Source organism: Perna viridis, chromosome 8, assembly GCF_037379345.1.
Source record: "Perna viridis isolate PV_CMFRI_1.1 ecotype Kerala chromosome 8, ASM3737934v1, whole genome shotgun sequence".
In the NCBI taxonomy this organism is placed as follows: Eukaryota; Metazoa; Mollusca; class Bivalvia; order Mytilida; family Mytilidae; genus Perna; species Perna viridis.
Window position 1 is genome coordinate 29,245,814 of NC_142452.1, and position 17,909 is coordinate 29,263,722.

The following is a 17,909-nucleotide window of genomic DNA, read 5'->3' on the forward strand; positions in this document are numbered from 1 at the left end:
TTTCTTGTGAATCTGACCAAGTATTAACAGTGCGTACCAAGGTGTCATACTATCAACCAGCGCAATCACAGTTTGCTGGTAAAATTGGAGTCAATAATCCGCCATATCCTGCTAACCAAAAGAACAACATCTTAGATACAGAACACAGAAATCCTTTTGATTCCATCGAACAAAGTAAAATGAACCCCGGAAACAATGTGGGCAATAGTCATTTAGAAAAACCACAACCTCTGTCTCAGCATGCATCAGACGAAACACCAACAGACTACGACAACATGATATCACAAGAAAAATTAGATAACGATTTGCAGGAAGCTATGCTTCGTTTAAGGAAAACACCGGAAACAACACCTACGACTACGCGAACTACTAAATTTTTGTCAACTGCTTTCACGGAAAGAGGATTCAAATTTGGCGGGAAAATATATGGCCTTCTGCCCGAAACTTCAAAACATGAGTCAAATGCAGATGTGGCCCCACAATCAGAAAATATAGACACCAATCCAAATAATTATAACACTAATAAATCTCAAACCAATACAGAAAATGCAGATGTAAAGGACGATTCAAAGCATGAATATAGTATCAGCAGTAGCAACAATGATGGCGATAACAAAACTATATTACCATTGACAACCTATGTCAGCAAGAATACACGAGATAAGACAGTTGACACTAATGTAATTAAGAATAAAAATAATGATGAAGCATTGACCGGGATTAGTAGACAACAACAGAAACAAACCAACAACAGTGTCAGAATTTATCAGCAGAGACAAAGCGATTTGACGACGATGGAAATGGACTCTGCTAGCAATTCTACGACGACCAATAGAACAGATTTATCAACAGACAATGATACACAAAATAGTGATAATTTAAAGATTATAGACAAAGCGCCATGTTCCTTTTACGGGAAAGACTTACAGATTGGAGAAGGTGCACCAATCAGTATTTCTTGTAAGATGGTTTGTAAAAAGAAAAACGTTCTTAGACGAGAATGTTTTGGAAAGTAATAAATAAAATAATTTAATCGTGAATATTTTTCTTATATCACGTGACCTCGATTTTTTGCATGCTTTATAGTTTGCTTTCTTTCCGTCAAAGCTACTGACGATAAACAATTCATTTTTAGGAATGAGTAAGGGTCTTTATTTTTTTCTTTTTTAAAAGTGAATTCTTGGTTGAGAAAACAATTGTCATTCCTTATGATTCTCCCAAACAGACTCATAACCGCTTCCTGATTGACGACGTATTACTTCGCTGGGTTATATACTCTGCTTTACAGGATGTGAAAAAAAAAAACAAAGCATAAGCATTAAGACATTACAAATCAGAAAAAAAAACTGTTTCCGTTTTACTGTCCTTATATGCATAAAGTCTGAATTTAGTACTGAGTACAACAGAGGTGTAAATCTTTGAAATAATCAATGTTCTCTCTGCACAGGAGATCGTGTTTATCTGAGGTTTCTTTATCTTTTCTTTTGTCTCTGATCACATTTACATTTAGTAATCTGTTTTTACCATCCATGGTTTCCTTTGTAACACATATTTCTGTTTTAAAGACCACACAGACAGATTTACCGTATCACCACAGGAAGGCACTTTATGTTGTGTTAAGTAAAGATGCACATAAAAAAGCAGGACAAATAGTAACATTGACAAATAAACTTATTGCTGAAACGTCTCAACATAACTCAGAAAACATTTAAACATTTACTGGTGAATAAAGATATTGGGATTTTAGCAACTAAAGTTCCTTACGCAATCCTTCTCTTACATTTGCAGTCATAAATAACGTACTGTCACCTCGCAATTATTTTTTTTTGTTTCCTTGTTTCCAGAACGTTTTCTATAGATGTGTTACATTAATTTCATCCATAAAATGTATAAAGAAACTGCCGGCTAAGCTGTGCTAAGAAAATCCCTGCTCAACCATTTCTGTCAAACGTGGAAAAGGGAGACACGGTACAAGTCTTCGTGCAAAAGGAATATACCAATTATCTAAGCAATCCCTCAAATATATGCTGAAAAATCTGTTTATAATTCCATTAGGTTACAGACCACCAATTCAACCAATGAGCATTTGGAACGTACGCAAAAATAGTCCTACGCAGAAATTACCCTTGTTCCTCATAGTGCTGTGAAAAAAGTTCTCATCTTATTTAAAAAATTTAAACAGTTTCTGAAAGGAAAAACATTTTTGTACATTTTATAGGTGCATTTTGCTTCTTGTGATGTGAAGCCTAATCTCCATAATGATTTTTAAATATACCCCTATCTTGTGAAAACACTGGGATTTCCCATGCTATTTATAGACCCTTCACTTCCGGTGACCAGTACTGCATTGCAAGTCTGCTAACCCCACATGCCATTCTGAGGATTGTGAGCTGACATATGTAGAATCATGCTGATATATAGTCCTCTGCAGGTTAAAGTTAAGGTAAAGTCCAGAGAAGCCATTGAATATTGTGAAATTAGCATAGAAGCCTATGGAAAGTGGAATTAGTGGTTTTTAGCCATTATACTTCACCTTAAAATTACGAAGTCATACAGTAAACAATATGTACAGCAGCAAGGAATCTGATAAAAGGAGACATCATCTAACATTAGCAATATACAAAACATCTAAGCATTCCCTCCATTAGAAGCAAAGAAATCGATTACAAAAAGTGTAACGGACGGACGAAAAAGGTGATTACAATAAAGCCCATATTCTCATGAGGTTAAGTATAATTTTCACTTACAATGATTGCTCACAGTTTTTGAACAGTTAGCAGTTTATAATCTTCCCAAGCGGGTACGTAAAAGGAGAAGCATATTTCGCGTAAGTATCCGTGGAGCATATGACAATTATGCAGAATATGATATACTACCTAGTTCAGGACGAAAAACCTGACTGTACTATAATACTACAATTGTAAAATTGTACAGTACTTGATCGTTTTCTGAATCAAATCTGGGTAATTTTATTTCGACTCTGACAATTCATCATTTCGACACATTTTGAAATGGATTCTTTCGTCGACTATATCTAAGTAGCAGTCTTTACAAAAATCAGACAGGAGGTGATTCATGGTTATAGATTGTACACGAAATTGGAACTCTGCAAGAGTTATTGTTCTAACTTTGGTTTAATGTGGTTGATTTTAGTATGAGATAAATGTATGATTTTCTCAAAGTACAGAAATGAATATAGTTACACAAAAATATAGCATATGTAGATTGAAAAGTCGTCGTTTGTTCGGTGAGTTTTTCTTTACCATTAATCATATTGATTTGGGCAGTGCCTGAATTTTAAATGGACTGATACTTAAACTTATGTGACGATCGTATACGGCAATTTCTTCTTGGAGTATGAGGTCACTGTAATAATTTTATTGATTTCTCAACATTTCTAATTAGTTGGCTGATTACATTCGAATAACGAGTGATTTTTATGTTCTATATGGAAAAATGCAGAATTGTTTTACGTGTACTGAAAACACTCAAGGAGTTTCATATACAATGTACTTATTTCCTTGTAAATTTAAGTATCTTTTGTTTGATTTCAATCACATATGCGCATAGCTGAGTAAAGAAACTGATGGAAAAAATACGTTGACCTTTTCCGTAGATTATAAAAGAACAATGTTCAAGACAGTACAAGAGACAAACAACTATGCAGAATTTAAAATGGTGAACAAGCCACCATTCGGTGATAATACTCGTTACATTTATGATTACAGAAAGACTACAGGCGAAATCAAAAATATAAAAAAAAAGTCAATAAGCTAGAGTATTCTTATAAAAAACTCTCTATAACTTCGCTGTTCTTTCTTTCGTTTAAATATACATATACAACTATGGTTACTTTTTTTAGTATTAAATTGTGCATGTGGTTTCCTCCGTAGCTCTGATAGCAGCCGCTTCTAGAATTATTATGTACCACTCCGCCAGCTCTACCGTACAGAATTAAAATGTTCACGTGACATAAGCTGTTCCCAACTGCGTCCTAATTTTCACCGACGTGGTACCTAGTAATAATCTATGACTAAGGTGTGTTTGATCTTTTCGTAGAGTAGAGGCGTTTTACGGCTAAAAGTCATTACAGGTTAACTCAACAACTATTTGTGAACTTATTCAATTGTTGTATTTTCCTTGTATTTAGAACTTTGCACTGTCGATATCATTGCTTCTCCTTTAATAGCAAGTACTGATATGAAAATAATACTGGAATATCACTGAATTTCATTCTTTATTTTAACCTGAAGACAAACCGTATTACATATATATATTTGGTAATTGTATCCAAATACAGAAAGCGTTATAGAAACGGACCATGGTTAATTTCTTGTCTTCAGGCAGGATATTAATTAACATTAAGCATATAACCAAAGTAGAAAAAAAGAGTGTAACGGCGATACTAATCAAGAAACAGTTAAAACCTTATTATTTCAATAAACGAACAATAAACGCCAGAATTTCATGATTTGGAAGAAACTGTGTCTAATCCGATGCATAACGTACCAGGACAAATTTTTATTCTTTCGATAAAAAAGCTAATAAGACAGATTTCATCACAATTTATTGTTCCATGTTTCTAATAGTCTCGTCAATCATTTTGCGGATGAGCATCCTCGTATTCCTTGTTCTGTAAAGAATAAAAAGTGCCATGACTAAGTATTGGAATGCTATCAACATTAAGTCATATATATACAATGTGTATTGGATGTTTTGAAATGCAATTTCTCTTATAGTGCATACATTTATCTATTTCTGGATGTTGTTTTCGTCTCTTGAAGTTCGACTTCTTTTCATTATACCGAATCCGTGGCCTTTAAAAAATAATTTTGTTCAATGTAAGAATTTTATTAAGTACGTAAAACAGATAGTTAGACAAAACTTCTGTTAGAATAGCGTCTGAATTATTAGTATACGATGGCATTTTTTTCTTGTTTTTCTAAATACCGCTGCTGTAAAGGGATATGGAACAGTGCGCATGTTAAGTATTTGTTTTGCTCATGTAACTTTGAAACCATACTTTTGTTATGTTTTCCCAGGAACAGGGGAGTAAGTGACAATTTTAGCTTGGATTTTCATGTGATTTTTTTTTCCATTTTTTCAAATTATTCTCAAGTCAAAGGTAAATTGCTGCCAATTTGAATGAAGGTGAAGTAGTCTGCTGAATATATGTTGAAACGTGTTCATACAAATTTACAAGATTTCTTTTTACGAGTATAATTTTAGCGATTTTATTTCGTTACTGTAATACAATGGGAATTTTTTAAGCACAAAAACACACCTTACCTTTCGGCATGTAATTACTGAGCATTAAGGACGCTGCATTAGAAAACAAGATAACGATATGAGGAGTTTGAGTTTTTTTAGACAAAATAGATGTCAATTTTCGACAAGCCTGTTTGTTTTCTAAAACTAGAAAACTATAGGCCTAAGAAGGTATGTATCGCTCGCCTGAAATCCTTTTCTCCACCTAATGGATATTTGATACTAGCAATTATATTCGAGCAATATATATTTTGATCTTTGTGGGGAAGTCACTCATATCCCTACCACGATTTGTGCTAATCATAAGGAAAATTTCATCAAACAAAAGTTTCTTTTTGTCCATGGACCTTTTTTGTGTTAACCGTAGGAGACTCGATGAGCATGCGTGCAGCATGCCCAATATACACTTCCGCGAGGAAAATTCGTTTGTTCTACCCAAGCTCTACCTCGCGGAAATATATATTGAGCATGCTCATCAACGTAACATAAAAGGGCCCATTACATGGTTTTCAAGATACCGAGTAAAACCTGCAAGAAACATTATTCTATCCTACAAATTTGACCAAACGGAGACTTTAATAGACCATGAGATAACGAATAGAAAGTTATTTTCGGTCTATTTTGGGTTTCAAGATACTGGCTAAAACTGAATGAAGCTTCTTTTTCACCTTTCAATGGCAATAACTTAGACAACAGGTCGTCTTTCGACCCAATTGAGACTTTTGTAAACCTTTTCAAGCCGAAACATCTACTTTTTCTACATCTCACATAGTTTTAGAGATGTACATTGAAATAAGTGCCTGTATCCATATATTTTATAAACAGACATAGCGGTTATCTTTTTTTTTTCATGGAGCAAAAGTCCAAACACAATATCTACGCATGATACCTTACGAAGCATTCACGCCAATTTAAATTAAAATCTGTCAAGTACTAAGAATTTAAGAGAAGAATTGTTTACATACGACGACGACGGGCGCAAAGTGACGGTGCAAACTCGTATGAGCTTACTCCAGCGATGCTAGAGGTGTCTGGCAAGCTATTTTCTGACTTGATGCCATCATAACCTCTAGTATCTGACACATTGAAAGCCACCGCAAATGTGAATTAGCTAAACATGTGTTTTAAAATATTTCAAGTCTTTTATTTATATAAAACTTTAACCCACCGGAAATCGAGCGATAAAAATCCTAAATATTTGTTAAATACCTAGAAAACATTTGCAATGAAGACAGTTGTCAAATGACCAGCAATTTTGAATTAGGTTACTAATTTTACGGAATACACTATACTTTTCACAAAACGAACTTAAAGTTGGTAAAGGCAATTCGTTGGTTAATTTGATATGTTCGTTTCGCAAATTTTAAAATCCGTAATTTTATCAACCGGAATTACACACTCAAAAAGCAAAAAACCAAATATGAAGTTCATTTTAACCGTATTTACAAAGGATTTCCAGGATTGCTGGATTTTCTCATCAGGTAGGTCATTTGTTTTTCTTCAATGTAGTCCCCTTCACCCGTGTTATGGTAAAGAAACTATAAAAACGTTTTAATTGGTAAAAAGTTTATTATAATTCTGCTGATTTCAAAAAACGTGGGAACGAGCGTTATGCAATATAGCGCTCGGAAGTAAGAGATTGGGGTATGGAGGAACGGAATTCCAACCTCTATCGTTGTAGGAGTATTATGAGCTGACAATTAGCTACCGTGATACAAAGAGATCCCAGTATACCAATTTGTTCCTGGGACCTGCTCTTTTATCCGCAACAATATGAACTTATTATTACCTACCGTGATATAGTGAGATCCCCAGTACACATTTCAAATTCAATCTTTATTCTTGGACCCTGACCCCCTTTTTTACCCAAAGCAATGATATCCTCGTGCGGATCGGTCGACAGAACTAAGCCTAAATATATTCACCCGTTGGCAAAAATCGTCGAGATTGCAGTGCCCAGTAAAGGTATGGTATACAGCATCACAACAGTAATGAAAGAAGCAGATATCATTCGATCCAGTTACATTGTGGCTTTCAAACTCGTCATGTTTCAGGGCCACCTGTGTAGAATTGTCAGCTGTATTTTTCAATGTGCAGTCGCCTCCTATTTCCGGTTGGTAGGCTGTTTGATTTTTTACTGCGAACTCAATTCCGCTTGGGCAACGACTGAATCTAAGGGACAAGAACTCAACCTAAAACCGTACAACGCAAACAAAGACAGTTCAAGATTAAAATAACTCATTAGAATGTAAAATGACATTGTCACAAATTGTGAGTTCAAGTAAAAGCTAGATATTTCACTGGAACTTTGCAACACAAGTCGTTGGCGCATAGATAAAATTGGGGATTCTTGTGGAAACAATTTTTCTTTGAGAAACTAGAAAAACTGTGAGCAATGCTCACTAAATTGATATCAATGCCACAGTTGATAATGTGCACCCTTGACTTCCAAATCGGTTTGGATCAAAATCTTGAATAAAAGGTCTACAAATTCAATACTAAATAAAGATTTTGTATGTGAAAGTTTCATTAAACTCCATTTATTGTCGTAGGAGGAGAAAAGGATAAGACATGCTCCCCCATGTCCCAAAATTCATGTATGACAAAGTTCATGTTTTGCTATGTAAAACCCCAAATTTGATATAGATCGGAATCTTAAGTAGTATGTGCACAATGGGAATATGAAATAAAAATTCTGTGAAAGTTTTATCAAATTCCGTTATTCGCGATGTAGGGTGAGTAATGGCCCTCCTCTGCGTAACGAACAGAAGGAAGGACGGATACCCCTAACACTATATACCCCGACTCCCCACTGAATTAATGTTGATATTCACCTATAGCCTTAGAATAATACTATATAGGTTACAATATCACTATTAAGGGGAACCAGTCGCATGCACATAAGAGAAAGTAGTCAGTAAAAAAACAAAGTAGGTTGCATTGTAGTTTTTGTGATCATCTGAAAGCTTATCATGTCAGATCCACACTGAATACAACAGTTTTGAACTCTGATGTAGAGAATAATTTGTTAGAGACTAGAACTTAAGCCCATTGCTTTGTCAAATTTCCAAAAGGAAAGTAGTATTTTCAGTACCGGTCTACTCACTTCACTGTTCTTTCTTAGAAGTCATTAAAGGTATGCTGCAAATTTTATGAGAGTCTTTAAAGGGTCCCCTCTATGATAAAACCTGTTAAAGTTCATTTTAACAAACTTGAAACTAAGAAAGATGGGGACCTTGAAAATTGCTTAATTCAATATAGAAAGTAATGGGACTTTTAATAGTGGTTTTACAACTAAAGATATTTAATCAAGTCTGAGTTACAACCCAACTATAGAATCGATGAGAGGTTGCAAAAATTAGCAATGTAACTTTGGTCGCTCCTTCAGCGGGATTCGAACCCCTTCTCTTCTCTGACATCTATGGCAACACCACCTGCACTAAGTCCAACGCTCTAGAACACTCGGCTTACTAGGCTATATAAAATATAGTTTTCGTTAACCGAATTATACTTCCTCGTAAGTAAAGCTAGAGCGCGAATAATAGCACATGATAGAGACCGTGCATGCTAAGTATCTATGAGGTAGAACGCTCATTTCGGGTACAAGAAAAAGGTGCATAGTGCATCTTTGATACGAAAAAAATCATATTAAGTATAATTAGACCGCTATATTTGCTTCTAACCGAATTTATAATAAAATTACCATGGATTTTTATGGGAGAAAATAAATCGAAAAATATAACATGATTGCTTCAAAACACTAATTTTATATTCTTAAATCGAAAAAAATTCACGACTCTCTTCAATTGCCGACTATATTTCTCGTGTTCATTTGACCTGAAATCCTGGACCTGCTCTTGACATAAATATACTACCTTCGAGTCCTCATTGCAAATTAGTGCATAATTATCATCTCTAAAGCTGTCATGCATAAAGTCAATCAGAGATTCTTTTTCTTTGCCCGGGGGGCAGGGATCGTCAGCATATAAATTACCATCCATGTAAGACCGAGTGGCGCCAGGGTCGCCGTGGAGGTGTTTGGATCCAAGACCCACATTGTAAGGATTTCTTCGCCTATCAAGGAATCGTGCAGTTCCACTGGTGTCGCATACATATATACAATCCTCTGTCCATTGCAGCACCGACTTAGAGTTTATACCACGTTTGCATTCTTCAGCATAATAATCGAATAGTTCCCTCCATTGGTCAGACAGGTATTTTCTGTAAAAGGAACTTTTTACTATGTCTCCACTATTGGCGACCAGTGGAAGGAAGAAAAGAAGACAAATTATTGTTAACTTCATCGTGTTGGTCTTGAGACTAGTGACAAAACAACAACCACCAAAAATGGGATAAGAAAAGGATGAATTGATTTCGTATGAGAGGGCACTTTTAAGGAGTAGCGAAAGGCCAAATAGGAAAAAAAATGTGTTATGGAAGTTCTTAGTTTGAACTTTTATTTTTAGAAGAATCGATGTTCTACTGGTCGTTTTGAAACAAAATAATTATCTATATAATAATGTCAAGTTTTGGATATGACACAACACAGGGAAAATCAAACATGTATTATGAGGTATTTTTTTCTGTGATTATTTATTATGTGACCCGATTAGGACCTCACTTAAGGAACACAAAGACGTGTTGGTATCTTTTGTATATCAACGTTGTACATAAAAGAAGTCAATTGCAGATGGTAACTTAGACTTCAGAAAATTCATGATTCTGAATAAATTAACATCTTGAAACGAAAAAAATTATTATGCTATACATCCGCTTATGTCAATGTGTCATTAACTTAAAACTAAGACGAAGGCAAACCTCAAACACGTGCATTCTCTTAGTATTTGCTCATGGTCCACGCAGGGCAGACGTTCGTTCTGCATTTTCTGAGAGGGCTGGTGGCAGGGTCTACAGTGAATTTCGAACGTCAGACGCTGTTCGGGGCTTGGTATTTGCTAAGAGTCTTTTCCTACCCGTGCGAAGTCCTGTTTTATTGTAGTTTTCAGTGTGTTCAGTTTTTTTTCCTTCACACTGTTAATTTTAAATACTGTTTTAATCATTCTTCATGGCACCACTATATATATAGACAGTTTACATGAAAACGCTCAAATTCACGGAGTCGAATGATTAAAATAACGTGATGGGTTGTTGGTTCTAACTTCAACAAAGTTGCACAAAAGAAACAATTACTAGTCACTAAAAGTATTTATAACAGCGCGTGGTGTATTTGAGAAATACTATTTATAATGTGTTTTAATGGAATGTTATGTCTTCCTTTGCACTGCTCTTGTTATTGACATAATACAAATGCTTAACATTCTTGGGATTTTTTGGTCCCTAATTCCTAAACAGTTCAAGTTACCACCAGATTCAACCCTAACAGTCCCCCTTTTTTTGCGGTATGCCACCTTTTAATACAATTCATTTAAAGTCAAGTTATTGTCCGGACACCAAAATGTCTACGGATGACGGACGATAAGGACAACATTATACCATTTATTAAATATTTTGCGGACGTTTAAAAAGCTTTGAGATGAAGAATATTGACAGTACAGAAGACAATTTACAATATTTTATTACAATTTTATAATAGATGTCTGTACTTTGGGTTAATGTCCAGTTTACACGTTGGGCATGGAAATTCCTTGGTAAGAAATGGTTCGTACCTGGAAATAAAAATAACTCCAATAAATTTAGGATCATCTGCGTAGTGGCATAAGAGGGTATGATTTGGATATTTAATTGCAAAGGTATCGCCTGACGCATGTTCCAGTAGCTAAAATAATGAATGACTAGGGTGTCTATATTAATTTGATTATCATAGACCACAAGAGCTTAAAGTAAGATAAAAAAAATCCTTAACCCAATTTGCTTAAAATATAATTAAACAGTTGATCCGGAATGTGCTCAAAATATGAGAAAAGCCTAACCCAAAATTATATTTTTAAAATGTAGTTCAGAAATCTAATTCGAATTTTGGACGAGTTTGACGAAAGTATAAAAGCAAGACAACCTTCAACAAGGAACAAGACTAAATCAAGAAAATAAACAAAACACTATAAATAACTCGAATAAAAAAAAAAATCATACAGAAACTGAAGAATAAATGAACACAGACTCCACTAAACTGGGAGTATGGACCAAGTGCACCGTTAGGGTAAGCGTCGTGGAATCATGGTAATACTGGCCCAACTCCAGCATAGACATCGAACCATACTAGCATCTCTAATCGGCGACAAAAAAATTCAAAACATACCAGTAGTTAACTGCTAGATTTCTTTTCTTTTCTTTGTTAGGAAAAGATTGGACTTCGTGCCACCAAAATGCAGGCATAAAAAGGACATCCCCTTCATCTATAGTACAGTTTAGGGGATATGTCTCAGCAAATTTTGGGAATCTCTGAAAATATTCGAAATGCAATGTAAAGATAGAAAATTACTACAAAAAAATTAACTTAATTTTGCAATAAATTAAATTGTTATATATTTTTGAAATTAAATAAGAAGTTTAAACAAGTTTAGAGTAAAAGCTTTAAAGTATTGCTATAGTAAGTAGTTGAATAAGCGTTTCGAAGATTCTGAAGTATATACAAGATATAATGATAGTAAGAAGAATTATTTCAGTATTTTTGAAATTTAGTAAAGCAAAATCAGTTTAAACAAAGCATGAAATAAAATAAAAATATATTCAAACAAGGATCTACTAGTATTCTTTCTTTCTCTAGCATGCATTGAGATTATAATAAGTTTTTAGTCAATATATACACGTACATAGTTTATTTAGTTGTAAGCTGTTGATAATTATTTCTACTACTTCAAAATTTCAAGCCTCTATTGAGACATGATCTTGTTTGACTATCAAGAAAAACGATTGACAACTGTTAGCCAAATGCAACATTTTTCACTCATGGGATTGAACCAATTGATTTAAACTGGTCCATTTACGACCACTCCAGTAACATGCGTACTACTGGGCATTAACCTAAGCTTGTCCTTTTCTTCTCGTAACTATGCTCAACACAAGGCATTTTCTCAAGCATGATACTAAGTTTTTGAAAACAAATCTCCAACTTCAGTCAGTTTATTTGTTATATAAAGCTTATATTATTTTTCATCTTTATAAGACTCCATCGTTTCTCTCCATTTTAGTTTGAAGACCATAAGGGTACACTGATAATTTTTTTCCCTGTATAAGACGAAGCATTACTGTTGGTGCAATCACCTTGTACCATAGCAAAATAATGGTCAGAGGGGAATAACCCTGCATCTCCTACATCAACTAAAAATACTGAGCAAGCTTACAAACAGACGCTCCGCTCCCACTTCAGATGGACTTAAATAATGTTAATCCATTAAATTTAATTCTCCCCACTTGCAGTAATCTTCAGACGCTCACATCGACATACAACGCCTCGCCTTTCTATATAATTTTTTTTACAGCCAACGAAGCTGCATAGGAGGAATAGCGCTATAGGTATAAACATAAGTCGCAGGCATTAGGCAATAATTATTTCTTTTATGTACATATACATACGATGCCTAACATTCTTATACAATTAACTTTCGCGGTTTAGGACAAGTACCACTTAAATAAAAGACACGAAAACCGTCAGAGGTTGAAGTGGATATGTATGTCACACAAGCTTTGTTTGCATGTGTTGTAAAAATAAGATGGTTCGTTTCTAGATGAAAGACTTCGGCATCCAGCAATTTTTCCCAGGTTAAACTATTAATGTAGAATATGGATTGAATGTGTTTTAAAAAGAAATAAATCTTATACTAGATAGGAAACCGCATGACTGAAAAAGGTATCAACCAGAGGAAACCTTGCCTCATATGACAACCAAAGCTGTTTTGAATAAAATATTCAGAAAATGGTGTTCTCTGTAGTGAAGTATACAGACATTGCGCCTGTCCAAGTCAGGAATTTCTGGCCTCTGCACTTGTTCCGTTTTCACCTTTTAAATTGGTTTATTTTGATGTTACTTGAGTATATAGGGGCTACTCTTTCACTGTACCTGTGTATAGTGTTTTGGGTCCAGTTGCAGTTTGCCCTATGGTACATGTATGAGAGTTTCTTCGTCGTTAATTAATTGGTGGCCTTGTGTTGACATTTTCATCCCCATGGAGTTGTTGTCTCTTTGACATATACACCATACCTATTCTCGTTCTATTATGTGCACTATAATTAAGTGAAGATGTTTTTTGAACGAAAAAAATATTCTGTTGACGGAACATTCAGTTTCTTCAAACCGAGGAATTACACTTACAAAGGGGTAACGGACAGACGGACGGTCAGGACAAAAAACAATACGTCTCTCCTCCAAGGTTAGGGGAGACATAATGAGTAAGACATTACCAAATCGATATCTATACAAGAATTGATTTTTATGAGGCAGCTGTTGGACATTACAATCACCAATAACAAACCTGTTCAATATAGATCACTGATGCAAGGGAAGGGATAAATTATATACCATCACAGTTGGTTAATAATTAAGACAATGAGCCCTCTTGAAGGAAAACTAAAGCATTTTTTATAAAGATTTTCTTTTTTTTGGCTTTCCTCCTGAAATAACACCATGCATTGTTTCCTTACCAGTTCATAATTGCAATCTACTTCTTGTACTGATACAACATACAGGAGACATGATGAAATGGAAAAACATATTATTACAATGCTACAAAATTAACCATAGACTTTCATCAAAGCTTTCAAAATGTTTATTTTTGTATGTCTGAAATTAATTACAATCAAATTCACAGGTGAAGTAACCAAAGTTGTTTTTTTTCCTTAAAAACACAAAAAAAATAGATGATCACTTCTTTAGAATTTTTTGTAATGAGGGAATCTTGGGTTGATCAGAAAATCAATGGTTAAGTTGCTTACATTGTAAGGATTACCTTGATCTACACAAACATGTAGTTACATGCAAAGAATACAAACTAAATCATACATATACATGAACATTCTGGGACAATAAATGTGCCTTTGCTTCCTTAAATATTTTAAAGGCTGTATTGAGAATCAAAATGAAATAATAAAACAATAGTACTGATACAATGTACTAATATAGATTACATTCTTGGTAATAAAATTTATACAAATGTGAACAAGATACAGCAATATATATTTGTTCTAAAAGTATTTTGGGATTACTTTGTTTGGTATCAAATTCTTGGTTTTGAGATAAATATTAAAATAGCTGATAAATCAAAATTCAATAAAATAGATACAAGTATTACTTAATCTCTTTAAGTTAAACAAAAAAAATAATGTTTGAAGACCACGATAAACTACCAGCTTTCACAACACTATTTATACCTATGAAAATTCAAACATGAAAGGTATCAGTGAAGTGTTATCCAAGACCTATTTTTTGAAACATGGCTTAATATACATTCTAAACTTATTTTCAAACAGTTTGTTTATAATGTGTACTGAAAATTATAGGATAAATTAGACAAATTGGGATCAATGAATGTTTTCTTATATTTCTCAGTTACCTAAAATTCAAATAAAATCCAATTATAAATTGTCCTCAATTGAATAAGAAAATTTTCTCTAAATTCTGATAGAAAACAATCAAATAAAGAGAAAATTTAAGAAAAACAAAATAAATTTTCAAACCTGGAAATCAACATTAGCTAGGTCAACAGGGGACATAACCATGGATGTACTTTCCACCAGTTGTTTTCTTCTGAATTGCTTTGTGGAATGATTGTAACTTAGCATTGCTTCTGGAATATGAGCTTCATACAGTTTGGTGTTGTCATGAGGTTCAAACAAAATTACTTGCTTTCTCCCACTTATCTGTAAAAATATGAATCCAGACAATTATTGAATATGAAACTATCTTTGTCTTGTATATCATTTTACAAGATCAATTTTACTTGGTCTACCTCAGAAATGTCTAGAAATTACTTTCATTTTGGAAATTTTAAAAATACAATCTTTTAAACTTTTTGAATAACTAGTATCAGGACAAATCTCAATCTCATCACACTAGGGTTTGTAAGTCTTGTTCTAGTTTTAGTTTTCCTTCCGGAATTTCCGATGCAGAATATATTGAAATCTGAAGACCAATTTGCATTTTATTGTTTACTTCTGAGAAATTGAAACGCTACATCATAATGCAAAATCTTCTATTTTATGATTTTCTTAACATTTTTTATCTGTAGAACTAAATATTTTACATTTTTTATCAGTATTTTTACACGAAATAGATATTTTGCTTTTAATATTGAACTCAATGTTATGTTAAAGACGAATTTCCATGCATTTGAATGGGAGACGAGGACCCATTCTCATGAAACCATGGAGTCACATGACGAGACTTACATACTCTTTACGCTACATGTTCTTGGTGAGAAGTTTCACTGTTACAGTAACTGTTTGTACAGTATTAGACTTCTAGCTTTATGCAATTTGGCAAAAATGTTTACCCTTAGTTATCAGAATATTATTTCCCATTAGAAAGTGGAAATGTAAAATATTTTCCCATAAGTTACAAAATCTAATTCTAAATTTACCTGACACAACAAATTGTCAAAGGGATCAAAGTGTAGTTTTCCCAGTGTATTGCCATCACTAAACCAAATATTCAGATGTTGCCTTTTGAGAAGGCTTGAAATAAATGTCATTTCTTCAATGTCTGATTCTAATTCTGGAAGGTGCTCTGGTATAGAGGAGTATTCCAAGTATGCGGACACATTTTTAACTATTCCATTTGACACATTCTCTACTAAATCGACCAGGTCTGAAAATTTCATATTGAGAGATGCTGGACGTACTACAACTAAATCTTGAAATTCAAGTTTCTTTTTCACTGTGTCTGGAATTTTAAATGATTTATAGTTGTCCCATAATTCTGCAGATTCCACACCTTCAAAGTCTCCTCCTGGTGTGAGTTTTATATGAACATCTTTGTCACCATACTGATTTCTCAGAAAGTCATTTGACCACTTAATCAAGGCCGGCCAATTTTCTATTGCATTTTCTATTATTACTGGTTTTGATAACTTAAGATAAGAATGGAAAAAATCTTTTTGAGTTGGGACTTTTATTCTTTCACATTTTGGAATAAATCTGTTAGTATGAGATCTGTGATGATACAAATGTGATGGCTTAATTTTATCATGAACACATGAACTGTTTTCTTCATTCTTGTTATCACAAGAATTATAATCCTCCTTTAATTTAAACATAGAAGCAGCTGTAACTGATGAAACACTGGAGACTGAAAAGAGATTTTCTCGGATTTCTTGTCTATGTAGGCCCTCAATACTAAGACCTCCTTTGACAGTTCTGTAGGTATTACATTTATTATTGATAAAGTCTACAATAATTTTTTCAGATAGTGATCCTTTATATTTGTGTACTTTAGGAGGCGGTATTTTTGCTGGCAGTAAACAAGTTCTGTCTAATTTAGCCATTGGAAATAAAACCAAATCGTTTGCATAAAGTTCATCGTTATTTATGCCTTTCAGGGTTTGATTGTCTTGCCATCTAAACGTATCAAAATTAATTAACCCGATTTGGACTAATGGTTCTGTTTGGAAGGAAACGCTTGATAGTGAAGTAAGTAGGGATGATATTTTGTGAGGGATGTACACGTTAGCGCTGAGAAATGCCAATGCACAGGAGTTTTCCAAAGTATTTGTGATTTCATCAGGGTAAAACTCTCTAAAAGCAAATGCCGTCTGTAGGAATAAACATGTAATGCATACAATATATGCTGTCATCCCGGTAAAATCAATTATTTGTCTTTTCCACAAAATGAAAGTAAAACTTCATTGTTGATAAAAGGGGAGGTAACTCAAATTTTAAAAAGTAAAAGTCGTTTCGGAGAGGGATAATTTCCGGAAATTAATTTAATGAGAAGGCGATACAAATTTTCAAATAATCAATTACATTCAAATTTCTGAATAGAAAAACAATTTTAAAAAATCTGGAAGAAACTCACATCGTTACTTTTATATAGAAAATTAACACCAGTAAGTTATTTTTATGGCATTCACATTGTGTGACAAGACTGTGACACTATCCATGTTGCGCAATGAAATTATCAAAATTACAAACTACTACGAACATACTCAAAGGCAAGAAAAAATAAATATAAAGCCTATAAACATTCCATATTGCAACAAAGAAAATCTTCACGATAAAGATCCAAAAAAAGTATTGGAGTTTAATAAACGAATTACAAGAAAAGACTACTGCTAATGATCCTTAGGCATAATTGTCCTGCCTTCATAATTATTCAATTTAATTGTAACAGCTGGTTTCTACCAACAGTCCTGGTCTTCAGGATATATTGTACCAAATACCTTAAGCCAATGACGCCTCTGATCCCCATAACTATACATTGTGATATCACTATTACAACTGCATAAGGTAAATAAAATTCTAAATAATCGACTGTAGAAATTCCTTGAAATACATAGAATTATGATTGATGGGTAAATTGGATTGTCAAAGAAAGCAAGAACATCAGACCATATGTTTATTCTCAAATCTTACTTGATAAGTATTGTCATACAAACGAATGTAAATTGTACGACTGCTTTGTTTTTTGATTTCCAAAAGGCCTTTGATACTGTTATTCATCAAGGCATTCAACTTAAATTACTGAATTTAGG

At 33.7% G+C, this 17,909-nt stretch overlaps 2 protein-coding genes across 3 annotated transcripts; both read right to left on the reverse strand.

The window, feature by feature from the left end:
• Window positions 1-4,550: 4,550 nt before the first annotated feature.
• LOC148610132 (uncharacterized) lies at window positions 4,551-10,090 on the reverse strand. The gene is made up of 3 exons (XM_088540676.1): window positions 9,144-10,090; window positions 7,194-7,460; window positions 4,551-4,633 (listed from the first exon to the last, which is right to left on the reverse strand). Exons 1-3 carry the CDS (start codon window positions 9,570-9,572, stop codon window positions 4,595-4,597), a joined length of 735 nt encoding a protein of 244 aa, XP_088396802.1. The 5' UTR covers window positions 9,573-10,090; the 3' UTR covers window positions 4,551-4,594.
• Window positions 10,091-10,827: 737 nt separating this feature from the next.
• LOC148610133 (jmjC domain-containing protein E-like) lies at window positions 10,828-17,098 on the reverse strand. 2 transcript variants are annotated; one of them, XM_088542236.1, is made up of 4 exons: window positions 15,801-17,098; window positions 14,899-15,081; window positions 11,525-11,667; window positions 10,828-10,934 (listed from the first exon to the last, which is right to left on the reverse strand). In XM_088542236.1, the coding sequence occupies exons 1-4, from the start codon at window positions 17,010-17,012 to the stop codon at window positions 10,853-10,855; spliced, it is 1,620 nt and encodes a 539-aa protein (XP_088398362.1). In that variant the 5' UTR covers window positions 17,013-17,098; the 3' UTR covers window positions 10,828-10,852. The 2 variants fall into 2 exon arrangements, with proteins under 2 accessions (XP_088398362.1, XP_088398363.1); XM_088542237.1 differs by lacking the exon at window positions 10,828-10,934 and adding an exon at window positions 13,867-13,895 and having other exon boundaries at window positions 11,529-11,667.
• Between the last annotated feature and the right edge of the window lie 811 nt (window positions 17,099-17,909).